General features: G+C 52.0%; 4 protein-coding genes across 4 annotated transcripts; 1 reads left to right on the top strand and 3 right to left on the bottom strand.

Annotated features, from left to right (window-relative positions):
* Window positions 1-92: 92 nt before the first annotated feature.
* Window positions 93-684, top strand: CGCS363_v005747 (uncharacterized protein; the record flags this gene model as incomplete). Its single annotated transcript, XM_036637596.1, has 2 exons — window positions 93-514; window positions 567-684. 2 exons carry the CDS (start codon window positions 93-95, stop codon window positions 682-684), a joined length of 540 nt encoding a protein of 179 aa, XP_036497726.1.
* A 1,393-nt stretch (window positions 685-2,077) lies between these two features.
* CGCS363_v005746 (uncharacterized protein) lies at window positions 2,078-2,416 on the bottom strand (the record flags this gene model as incomplete). Its single annotated transcript, XM_036637595.1, has 2 exons — window positions 2,078-2,207; window positions 2,322-2,416. 2 exons carry the CDS (start codon window positions 2,414-2,416, stop codon window positions 2,078-2,080), a joined length of 225 nt encoding a protein of 74 aa, XP_036497725.1.
* A 2,622-nt stretch (window positions 2,417-5,038) lies between these two features.
* On the bottom strand, window positions 5,039-6,790 carry CGCS363_v005745 (uncharacterized protein; the record flags this gene model as incomplete). Its single annotated transcript, XM_036637594.1, has 2 exons — window positions 5,039-6,538; window positions 6,590-6,790. 2 exons carry the CDS (start codon window positions 6,788-6,790, stop codon window positions 5,039-5,041), a joined length of 1,701 nt encoding a protein of 566 aa, XP_036497727.1.
* A 1,647-nt stretch (window positions 6,791-8,437) lies between these two features.
* Window positions 8,438-12,000, bottom strand: cta3-1 (Calcium-transporting ATPase 3; the record flags this gene model as incomplete). The annotated part of the gene is made up of 3 exons (XM_036637593.1): window positions 8,438-10,838; window positions 10,888-11,496; window positions 11,597-12,000. The coding sequence occupies 3 exons, from the start codon at window positions 11,998-12,000 to the stop codon at window positions 8,438-8,440; spliced, it is 3,414 nt and encodes a 1,137-aa protein (XP_036497160.1).
* Window positions 12,001-12,621: the final 621 nt, after the last annotated feature.

Genomic DNA, 12,621 nt, shown 5'->3' with positions numbered 1-12,621 from the left:
GCTTTGGTCATCTTCTCAAGACTTTCATATCTTAAGCCAAGAACTCAATCATTAAGAACCTAGTAAGACATTAGCACTGACAGCCCATTACGATGTCATCCGCAGCACCATCTCAACCACCCAAGGCCGAGGCCTACACCACTTCAGCGAACCCAACATCCCGTAATCCTGCCGAGAATGCAGCTGCACAGCAAAGCGAATCGAGCGCCCGCGATGCAGTCCTCGGCCGCACGCCATTCCCACAGTCGCAGTCGCGGTCCGCCGACGATGCGGTGCCTAGCTCCCTAGGACAGGGTGTGCATTCCTCTGGCCCCGTCGATGCCACGGAGCAGCGCAACACGGCATACAGCAGCACAGGCGCCAGCCAAGGGCCGGAGAACCCGAACGTCGAGGCCGAGCAGATGGAGACTCTGGCGGAAGGCAAGGTTGCGGATGCTGTCGATCGGAAGAGCGGGGCGCAGAAGGTCCCCGGGCAGGACGTGCAGTTTGACGATTACGCAAGTGGTCTCGAGAAGTGAGTTTACTTGGCGACTACAGGATCCCAGGATGTCGCTAATGATGAGCAGGAAGAAGCAAGAGCAGCAAGAGGCAAGGCAAGCTGTAAAGGATGCCAGAAAAGAGGGGGTCGACGTTGACGGCGGGATGGGGCAAAGAGATTGGAATGAAAGTGGCAGAGATGTCTGAGTACAATACTTCGCCCAGAACTTCAGGAATGAGAGCGGAAACATGATAGATGCCACTGTCACACCGCCAGCGAGAATGAGGGGCAATTGAGTTTGAGACCATTGCAAAGTCAATCGGACCGTCCCGGTCGCATGTGCTAGACGACAAAAGTGTTGAATGGTCATCGAAGACCAACAGCGGAGGAAGTTGAGAACCAAGTCAGCAAAAATGCAAAAGAACTGGTTCTCCCCTTCCAGAATCGAACTAGAGACCTTTCGATGACAATGATACCATTACAGTCGAACGTGATAAACCAACTACACCAAGGGGAGTAACGGGGCTGAGCCCCGCTCGGTGTGATTTGTTGAGCGTAAGGCAGAATTCAGACACTAAGTACCGCTGGGTCTAGGGCATCTTGCAAAGCCGCAACTCCTCATTGCTTTCCGCTCCCATTCTCTGCGCTTGCACCAAGTGGGGGAGCACAAAGTGAGGGGTTCCATTCCACTGCGTCGCGAGTCCACCCGCGGAATCCACAGAACCATTTCCCCGGCCGAATTCAGACTCGCCTGCAGCCCTCAAAGCCAGCACCTTGATCTCCAATTGGGCGCGGATTTCCCAACCGGTTCCGATGCTCCATCGAAGCCATCACCTTAGAAATGGGCGTGTAGCTCAGTGGTAGAGCGTCCGCTTTGCATATCCTCAGCGATGTCTGCGGAAGGTCCAGGTTTCGATCACCTGCCCGTCCATCCCAGTTCACAAACCATTGTGATCTGTTTCTTTTGCCTTTTTGCTACCTCAAGCGTGATATTTCGCAACATAATGATGCGCGGGTGACGATTACTCAGCCAAAGTCAATTGGAGTCCGGTCCACTTTTCGTTTTTTCATCCGTGGACCGAGATCCATGGATGTCAAAGCTACTTGACGGGGCTTGATAAGACAGATGCTATCCATGGATCGATGACAGGTGTATCTTAATTGCATCCTTTATCTTACCGTAGGTGATGCCCTACGTATTGGATCCAGAAGCAAATACAGCTTTGACAACCACAACCCAGTTGAAGTCTGGCGTTAAAATCGTTTAGAATACATAAGTTACCTCAGGTTTGGGAGATATTTTCTGCCGAAGAATGCCTCGATCACCTGGGATGCAGTTTCCACTAACGGTTCTGGGTTGTAGGACGTCGTGCGTGTTAAAGCATTCCCTGACTTCTCAAGGCCAGCAAATGCAAGTTGATCAGTGAACGCCGACAAATGCTGGTTTACGAAACCGGCATTTAGATACTTGAAAGACTCAGGCGAAAGGCAGTTTGATAGGAAGTTTGCTCTTTTGTCTGTATCTGCTCTGTACTTGATTGGCAACCTCATATTTAGCCCATAGACTGTAGCCCTCCATTTGGACATAGTCTGTCTTATTCACGGTTTACCCCCCTTCTTGGGGCCGTTGACATTGCCATAGTGGGCAAGATTATACACAGCCACATTTCCGCTATGGCCGTGATCTCCCGGATAATAGGTGCCCGTACCCATGCCGGGAACTTTCACGCTGGCACGATGTTAGATTTAAGTCATCTTGGTTAATGGAGAGCGATGGAAGATCCAGCAACTCCATTAGAACGGTACGGGCGGGATAAAAACAGGGTGAAGAAAAGAAACATACTGGATGGGCTTCCCATTGTGCTTCTGCTCGGCGACAGGAACCGCAGCTGTAAAGGGAACAGCGAGGAGGAGGAAGAGGAGACTTTGGGAGTACATTGTTCTTTGTGAGGGATGGGCTTTCGTTGGAGATCCTGTTTCTCAGAGAGTTGTCAGAGCCGTGCAGCCTGATCGCTCGTTCTCGCTTACGGGCGAGGAAGTCGCTCCTCTTATATACTTATCTGTCAAGCTTAATGAGAGCGGTCACGGCACACCTTGTCCGTGGCTGCTAGATCTCATGGCGTCGGAAGTTGCCATCGGGAGTTAACACACGGAGAGGTTTCCCCTTTCGGAGTGCTTTTGGAAGGAGGATGCTGGGGCCTCGATTGAGTTAAATCGCAAGATGCTTTCAGTAGTGTCTACCCTTTATCATGCGCAAGATAATCATTGTGGGTCAGCGGTTTCTCTCCGAACGAATGGTCTACGGCTAGGCGCAATTTTAGACTATACTATTTATCCGGCGGGCACAATTGGACCTACATATGATCATGACTTACGTTCGAAGCTTGGGCAACGCCGAAAGACGCCTGGGTGAGGGATGAACTTGAGTCAGGGAACAAAAGGTCTGCTAGGCTTCCTCAACTATGGTAACCTTTCGTAGTCGTAAGCAGTTCCCAACTGAAACGCGAATTGGCCAACAACTAACCAAATACATGCATGAGTGCTCCGGGTTATTTTGCATAGGCTCTGAAATCCGCTTAGTCCGTACTCTGTTTTCCGAAATACTCGCAACAGTACGCGCGCACTTTCGGGCAATTCCTCCTTAGTGCCGCCCGTTAACGAGTCAGAGTACTCAGATAAGATAAGACATGTCAGGTGATGTTAGGCGTCACTGCGATTGGCAAATTGGGATGTAGGAAAAATCGACTTATGTTTGTTAACAACGGCCTTTAATAAGCAACGTGCTCAGTTCCAGCTTGCTGCTTGATGTGGTCAATGAGACGTTGGCCATGCTAGTTGTTTCTGTTTTCCCGACAATGTACATTATAATGATCCATTGCATCATAGATAGCATCTAGATTATATCTTTAGGAAGACCCGCAAGACCAAAGTATCTATATTGTAAATTGAGATATCAACCTGTAAATGTGAAGAAATTGATCAGGGGAGCAGCCGGAAGCCCAACTGAGACGAGTAGAAAGGCAGCGCATTCCAGAGGCAGATTTCAAGTACTGACGCCTCCACATTTTTAATGCAAGATTAATTGATATTGAGAACCTTAAGAATCATTTCTTCCTACCTATTGAAAGCTTTCAGTGTTTTGGTCAAACCTCGCCTGCTGCCCTTTCGGCGGTCATGAATTCATGCTGTAATTAGGCTGTTCTCGCCAAACCAAGGTGGGATGATAGCTTTAGCTTGAATAGCAAAGTCCCCAAAATTAAACCCAAACCACAACCTCATATCGAATCTTTCAGAGTGCACTGTGTTTTTGCTTGTGGAGCTTTTCCCCGTTCACTCCAGCTGCCAGAGTTCTGACGCACGAAGACCCCATCCACTTCTCTCCACTCCCGAACCTTCGCGCCTTTCTTCTTTAATTGTCTTATGATTCTGCTCATTGTTCCTTTGCCGATGGCGTTCTCTTTGGCGTTACCAGCGCCGTCTTCCGAGCTTCTTGCACGCACCTGCAGGGCGACTAGAAGAACTGAAAGACGACTCCTCTCCGTGACACGTTTCGAGAAACCCTTGTAGTCTTCTATATATGCGTTTGGGTCTGCCCCATATGCTGATAAAGTCTCTAGGACTCGTGACAGTTCAGGTGTCAGATGCCAGTACCATGCCTCGTGCCACGCATTTTGCCAAGGACTGAAGCCGTTGAATTTCTCATTTGGATCCGCGCCGTGTTGTAAGAGAGCTTCGACAACTCGAAAGTCCCTACCTCTTAACCACACGTCATATGAGGGTTTTGGTCTACAAGCATAATCCAGAAGTGGTCGACCTGGTTTATCAATAGATTGCCGACCGTGGATCTTAAGCCTGGCTTGAACATAACGCCTTAGACCGTAACGAACTGCAAACGAAAAGAAGTTGTCGTGCCAGGTAATGGGCCTGATATAGTCCTCTTGGTAGGTATCCCACCAGTCCAGCCCACACCTTTTCGTCAGCGCTGTCTCCAAAGCATTTAGCATGTCTAGCTGATCCGTTCCACGCTCGTCTTCCAGAGTGCGAGCAATCCTGAGGGCTGTTGCCACCAGGTCCCATGGCAATCCGTTCCAAGAACGACATTTGTTGACTTCGTAGGAACATGCTTTGGCCTGCATGGCCAGACTTTGGAGGAAAGCAGTGCCGGCATGGAACCCTTCATGATCCGTCTGTTGAAGGATTTCTTGCCACACATCCTCTTTTGATATGTACTCTTTCACAGACCGGTGTATGAAATGTAGCTCTGAATCCTCCCAGTCATCTGCTTCATTCTTGAGGGCAATGGTGGACTCCATTATGGAACTCAGGTAAGGATTGTAATAGGCTTTCTCAAGAGGTGCTCTAAGCTCAACCAAGCCAGAGCAACAAGTTTTCAACTTTGCGTCGATAGACCGAATTTCCTGAAATGCCTTTTCTGCAGTGAGCTGGCCAATCTGGGCTTCCATGACCTCCTTTGATTCGAGAATCGCGAATTTCAGGCCCAAAGCGGTCAATGGCACTATCTCTGTGTCAAGCATTTGTTCTTGAAGATTAGAGTCGAGCTCAGACACTCAAAAGCTGGAATATCTTCGACATCGCTTGCTTATACCTGTGCGGAACTCGCTGAAGCATGAGTCGAAATAGATCCTCCAGGTCGGTGGGTAGTTCATGAAGTCTCTCGACCAAGGTACCTATGTCGTCATGATTCTGTAGGCCCTCTAAAAGTGATCTGACGACGACTCTCACCCAAAGAAACACTCCCTGGGCGGCTCCCACAATTTCCTCAACAAGACTGGCTGTCTTATCTGGGGCCTGAGATTCAAGCTGGATCATCCGAGGGTGGGCGCGAAGGTTCTCGTTCACATATTTGACAACGTCATTGTGAGTGAGAAGGTGCAGTCTCAGGTTGGGACAGTCTACGAACGCGTCCTCAAATGCGTTCTCAGGCCGGCTGGATAAAACAGCTTTAAATGATGATGAATTCTTAGCTGCTGTGAGTATTGCAGCTAGCTCCGCATGGCTCATTGAACCAGCGTCAAACTCATCAAGACCGTCGATGAAGAGGGCTAGCTTTATTGGAACCTGGGAGTCGTCTACCAAACCTGGAGCTGTTAAGGAGGCAAACGCTCGTGTAAGCTGTTGCATTGTCGGGCAATGACGGTCGCTGATACGGTGTTCGAAGCGATCCGGGAATATCTTTTCGGCCAGCTCGGGGCAGGCCTTGAGAGCTTGGGCAATGATGGACCTGAGTAGCCCTTCCAACGACTTCTGTAACGGCGTACCAGGGCTCCAGAAGTAGAATGAGAGGATTAGCAGACGGCTACCAACGCTCCATTTGAGGAGAGCAGCGCGACTTCGCTCATCCGTACCCAGAAGTTTCATCAGCGTGGACTTTCCCGACCCGGCCTTTCCTGAAATCCAGTAGATTCCGGCATGGTGTCGCAGCCAGTCGTCAAAGTTTGACCAGGTTGCCTTATTTGCTGCTGAGGGAGAATCCCTGAAAATCCACTCGAAAGTACCTTTATGAGCAGAGTTGATGTCGTGAAATCGGTCATATTCTTGACGGAAGTAGAGAGAAGCCAGTAGGTCATTTAAGACCAAATCCCTTGTTTTGCGATCACTGTCTCTCATTGGGAAGGTGCCAAGTCGCGGTTTCACGTCACGTATCTCATGAAGAAGAGAGACGATTTCAACGTGCCGCTTGTCCTGAACGGCAGCGTACTCTTCGTGGAAGGCGCGAAGTCGCTTCTCCATGGCGTCGCTTGCGTCTGCACCTGCCCTTATCTCGCTCAGAAGAGTCCGAGTCTGAGTGTTAATGGCAGCCTTGTCGGGGATGGTGTTGACTCTTCCGGCTATGGGTACAACAATATCGAATAGTAGCTGTGCACGAATTGCTTCCAGTCGAGTTTTCTTCGCTTCGATCTTGCTGTGGCTCCACATTGTACGAGCTGTGACCTTGACCCTCGTCACCAGCGCACTCGAGCTTGTGACGGAAAGTTCGTCTGCGAGGCGTATCAACTCCTCGGAAAGGCTCTGGCATTCCTCGACGAGGTCCTTGAAAACCTAATATAATACTTAGCTTGGCTGGAATAAAGGTACGGTGGGGCTCCTCACCTTATCATCACCATCAACCAGCGGGTGAAGTGTAATATTTGCGTTTGATGCCTGAAGGCTGCGACTGATGCTCACAATATTTTGTGTCGCAGCCGAGGAACCAGAATCTTTGATTTGCCCCAGAGTCTCGAGGAAAGTCTTCGAGAAGTCGACGACGGCCAACACGTTGACGGCCAGGCCGAACGCTGAAACTGGGTCCATTGTGTTGAGCGCAGGTTACGGCTTGCTATCCAGGGCTCAAGGTTCGAGACCCAGCGATGTCAGAGCATAAAAAAGTTGGAGAGGAGATGAATTTCGACGTGGATAAGCGCCAAATTGGAATGCCCTGCATGCAAAGGGGGCCTTTGGCCGCAGGCCTAGGCTGCACCGCGTCAGGTGATCACCAAGGCTGGAAGATAACCGGCTGTTGCGGTCTTCTAGGGTTGTCGACCAATCGATTGTGATACTTCCACTCAGGGATTGAAGCGTGTGCTGCATCATGCATGAGTGGCTAATGAGGCAGTGCCCGAAGCAGGGTGGCCGGCACAGCAACCTCAAAGCTTTGAGAAACGCCGACAAGTTCTTTCGGTACAGATTGAATGTAATTTTTGGTGTCTTTCAATGAATGAATTACTCTGTAAGCTTCACACTCGCCTGAATTATCGCAAGATTAGAACAGCTGGAGGAATTGAAAAACAAGGCTCCTGGTGTGACTGACGAACAGACCGTAGACGCCCTGCAGGCCTGCGGCACAATCAACCCAGGCAGACCACCCCAAAAGAAAGTCAGACAGGGCCCCGAATTGACGGGGCGTCCAAATAACATGGGAAATGTACTCCGTCCTTTCCCAAACCTATAGTCATACATCCTCGATGGGACCTCTAGCGCTGGCATATGCCATCGGAAATAATCACCGCCGGGTCTACAGGCCAAGAGACAGCCATGACATCGCACCTCCGCCACCAATATAAATGCAAGACTCAACGGAATTTCGCACCTACCAAAGAGAAATTAGAGTGCTTTAAATAACCGTTTGATACAGATTGTCTTCCGAACAGGACAATCTGACTATGCTGTCGACTCTCTCGTGGAGCCGCACCCTAGGCAGCGCCGCCGCGCCCGCATGTGGCCTTGCCACTCACCTCTCTCACCACAAAAAGAGCAAAAAATACACCGAAAAAAGCGACGAATAGATCGAGATAATGATATTCCGCGTCCCTCAACCTTGGCACAGATTAGGTTGGGTGACGAAGTCTAGAACTGTCGTTTCAGCAACCAACAACATCCTTCGTGGCTATGATTGCGGTTCTCCGTGAGAAGTTGGAAGAAGAAACATTAGATCCAGTACTTTATATATTTGATGAAGATATCAAGTCGGGTGCGACATCCGATGTTGAGCCCGCCCTGGTTTGCGTAGCAGGCATTGCGGAATTCCTCTGGGAATAGGTTTTGTCCAGCCTCAGATATGAGAGACAACGATAGTAGGCACACGGGATACACTGTTGTCACAGACGAACAGCGAATGGGCAACGGCAAGTACCTTATATGGGCAGAATTTGATTATTAGGTACATCCTATTAAAACGACAAGACAACCAGTTCCCTCCTCCACCTCGATGCAAATCTTCACGTCATGATGCGAGGCCCCTTCAAGGCCCGCTCGACTGCCCCTCATCTCTCAACTCGACATACCCTCCTTCACCTCTGGGTATCAGCCGTTGAATCATGACTCTAGCTTCTAGCTTCTTCTCATGCAACGTATCATCTTCGTGATAGTGGTATCATGTACTCTTGTTTCGCACAAACATGTCAACAAAACTTTGACACAAACTCGACAAATACAGTTTCGGTATCTCAAAATTCAAATAATTCAGACCTTGTCGTCCGCGCTGGTGTTGGGGGAGCCCTCGCCGGTGCGGGTGTCGCCCGACAGGTTGGTGTTGGTGCGCAACTGGGAGCGGCTGCGGCGGCCTGTGGACTCGCCGGTGTCCTTGCGACCGAAGGAGGCCCAACTCTTGAAGCTGGACATGGTCATGGTCTTCTTGAAGTCGCGGCCCTCGTCCTCACCACCCTGGCTGAAGGCGCCGCGGACAACCTTATGGTCCTCGAGCAAGTGGAAGGTACGCTTGACGAACTTCCAGGCCTCGACACCGACGACGTAGAGGATGGTGAAGCCGACAGAGATGCCCCACTCCCAGGTGATGCCAACGTGCTTGAACAACTTGGTGTTAAGCTGGGGGATGTAAACAACGGGGAAGACAGAGAGAGCGCCGAGGACAACAGCCCAGAAGAGGAACTTGTTGGCGTAGAGGTCCTTGAAGAGGGGGAACTTGCTCGGGTCCTCAGGGTTCAGGCGGAACATGGAGCGGCGCAGGTTCTTGAACTCCCAGGCGGAGATGAGGATGATCCAAGTAAGCTCGGCGAAGACGGCAGCACGGGCACGGAAGACAGGACGGCACGCCTCGCTGAACTCCTTGTTGCAAGCAGAACCAAGGTTGCCGTCGTTGGCTCCCCAGACGATGATAACGAAGGTGCACATGGTCAGCGCGCCCATGATGATACCGTAGACAACCATATCCACAAGAATCTGGTTGGTGAAGACACCGCGCTTCTTGTTCTGAGGGGGCTTGCGCATGACATCCGCGGCAGCTTCCTCACGACCGAGACCAAAGGCAGGGAAGGACGAGGTAACCATGTTGATCCAGAGAATCTCGAGAGGCGAGATGGGGAAAACAGAGAGAGAGTCACTGTCCCGGAAGGCAAGACCGCACACCAGGAGAATGACTTCACCAACGTTGGAGCTGAGCAAGTGGAGGATGAATTTCTGGATGTTGTCGAACATGCGACGACCCTGGCGAATGGCAGCGACAATAGAGTTGAACTTGTCGTCAGTGAGCACGATCTTGGAGGCAGACTTGGCGACGTCGGAACCAGAACCCATGGCAATACCAACATCAGCACGAGCAAGGGAGGGGGCATCGTTGACACCATCACCAGTCATGGCCATGAAGGCATTGCGACGACGGAGGGCGTCAATCATGCGAGTCTTGGTCTCGGGAGCGCAACGAGCGATGACGAGAGGCAGTTCCTCAAGAGCATCGATCTCAGCGTCGGTCATCTTGTCAAAGTCGGTGGCCTTCTGAACAACAGCCTTGGCGATACTATCGGGTAGGACGCCGAGGTTCTTGGGGATGATGCCGACTTCTTTCGCAATGGCCTTGGCAGTCTCGGGGTGGTCACCCGTGAGCATGTGAACCTTGATACCGGCAGTGGAGCATTCGGCGATGGACGGCTTGGTCTCGCGGCGAGGAGGATCGTAGATACCGGCGAGACCGAGCAAAGTAAGGCCCTGCTCAACCTCTCCGCGGAGCTCCTCTTCCTTTTCGGTGGGGACAGTAGACTGGTTGGTGGTGAACTTGCCGTTCCAATCACGGTAGCCAATGGCAAGAACACGCTGGCCCTGAGAAGCAAGGTTGTTCATCTGCTCGAGAACTTGTCCCTTGAGCTCCTCAGTAAGCTCCTGCTTAGCGTCACCAAAGCCGAGATGGGTGCAAAGATCCAAGATACGCTCAACGGCGCCCTTGGTGAAGACGAGGCTGTTGTCGTGGCCCCAGATGTCGGCAGTCTCATCGTCGTGGGGGATATCGTAGATAACTGACATGCGCTTGATGGAACTGTCGAAGGGGAACTCAGCCAATTGATGCCAGCCCTTGCCCTCAAGGAACTTCTTGCCGAGCTTGAAACGGTGGGAAAAGACTTGAAGCGCAATCTCGGTAGGCTCGCCAGTAGTTTGCCACTTGGCCTCGTCCTCATCATATCGAACGGTGGCCAGGTTGCAAAGAGCGGAGGACAGAAGGAAGGCCTTCAGGGGTGGAGTCATCTCAGCATCAACCTCAGGCTCGGGTGCCTTGGCGGGCTGCTTGTTCTGGAGCTTCTCCTCGGGGACGTCGAACTTGAGAACGGCAGCAGAACGCTCCTGGTCATAGTCACGCTTGGGTGCTTCGTCAATCTTCTCCTCCTCCTTGGACTCGGTGTAGGTGACCTTGCCCTTGGTAGGGTCGGAGGGGTTCTGGGAATCGCGGACAGTGTAGGTGTGGGACATGGGGAGCCAGGCCTTGCGAACAATCATGGCACCCTGAGTAAGGGTACCGGTCTTGTCGGAGCAAATGTTGGTGACACCGCCAAGGGCTTCCAGGGCAGACAAGTCTCGGACAACGACGTTCGCCTTGCGCATGACAGTGACGGCAACAACCATGGTGATGGTGAGGACGCTGTCGGATTGTTAGACACGTTTCTTCGAAGGCTGGCAGGAGGACTTACGCAACAAGAGATTCGGGGATAATGGCAATACCAAGCGACACGGCGTAGATGATAACTTCACCAGTAACGTCAAACTTGTGGGCACCAAAGACGATCATGGCCAAGATGATGGCACAGCCGAAGAGCAGGTAGGCCAGAGCAGCAAGCTTGCGCTGCAGAGGAGTACCCTCGGTGAGACCCAAGAACTTGCCAACAGCATCGTAGACACGCTTCGTAAGGCCGACAACAGGCTGACGCTTGCCGTACTTCTTGTAGTTCATGGAGCGGCCAGGCTTGCGGACCTTCTTCTGGGTAGAGGCAGCGATCTTGCCGACCTCGGTCTGCATTCCAGTAGCGATGACAATGCCGCGACCACGGCCCTTTCGGATAATGGTGGTGGCATAGCAGATGTTGAAACGGTCGCCAATGCCGACTTCACCCTCCTCGGTGGCGGGCTTCTCGGTGCCGGGGACCACAATGTTGGCTTCGGTGGTCTTGTCGACGGGAGCGGCTTCACCAGTCAGGGACTGCTCGTCGCAGGACAGGTTCATAGCCTCGAACATGCGCATATCTGCGGGCACGGTATCACCCATCTTCAGCAGGATGATGTCACCGGGAACGACTTGAGCACTGTATCACGGGTCAGCCGTGCGCCAAGAGGAAGCCAAGATGGCCGAAAGCCAAGAAGGCAAAGTGGGGGAAGTGCGCGCGTGCGCATGGGTGTACATACTTGGGGATAACCTGCGTCTTGCCGTCCCGCAAGACATTGGCAGAGGGTGCAGACAGAGAGCGCAGCGCGTCCATTCGCTTTTCAGCGCGATACTCTTGCCAGAATCCGATGGTGACGTTGGCGACAATGACGAACGCGAGAACGCCGCCCTCGATGTAGTCGTTGATCGCGAAACTTAGAATCATGGCGAAGATGAGGACCAGCACCATGGCATTGAAGATCTGCTTGCTGAGAATGGTGTACCATGGCACCGAATCGCCGACTTCGAACTCATTCTCGGGGTACTTTTGCTGAGCCTCCTGGACCTGCTGGGACGACAATCCCTTGTCGACGTCGACTCCCAGGGCCTTTGCGGTCTCGTCGACCGACAGGAGGAAGGGGTGCTTCGGGTAGTCACCAGACATGATGTCGAGTCTCTGCTGGCGACGACGGGAAAGGCGGTTCAATTGGTTTCCATGTACGGGGAAGGTGTGTGGTCGGAACGCTTGAAAAAAAGAACGATGGATGTCGCGATAGAGATTGGCCTCGTGTGGTGGGTGAGGTCAAAAGAAAGATTGGCTTTGAAAACCAAGAAGCTTCTTCGCAGTGGAGAGAAGTGTGTTGACGAGAAGTCTAGACCCGGACGTCGAGAGCAACGGGGAACAAGGCTACCTTTATAGCACGACAGCGACGCGATGGGTAGACTTGGCTGACGGGGAAGGTTTAGAAACCTTCGGAAGCTTCAGACTTGTGGCTCACAAGGTTTCTAGGATTGGGAAAAAAAATCTGGGAGACGCCAAGGCTGGGCAAGATGATAACACGCCCCCCTTCACCCAGCCTCTGGAGGCGTGAGAGGCGTGAGTAGCGAGGCATTCGGTCATTGTGCCGACTGGAAGGCTATGATTGGGCATCAAGACGTTGACCAAGACGGTAGACAAGGGATTTCAACTTGGCAAAAGACCTCTGAGCAAAGAAGTACGCAAGGGTGGTGAGCTTCTTGGCTTTGGAGACGGTTCCAGCGCAAGAATTTGGAGAAGAAAACAGAA

Source organism: Colletotrichum siamense, assembly GCF_013390195.1.
Source record: "Colletotrichum siamense strain Cg363 chromosome Unknown KSG_Cg363_contig03, whole genome shotgun sequence".
In the NCBI taxonomy this organism is placed as follows: domain Eukaryota; kingdom Fungi; phylum Ascomycota; class Sordariomycetes; order Glomerellales; family Glomerellaceae; genus Colletotrichum; species Colletotrichum siamense.
This window is presented reverse-complemented; position numbering and strand designations above follow the sequence as displayed.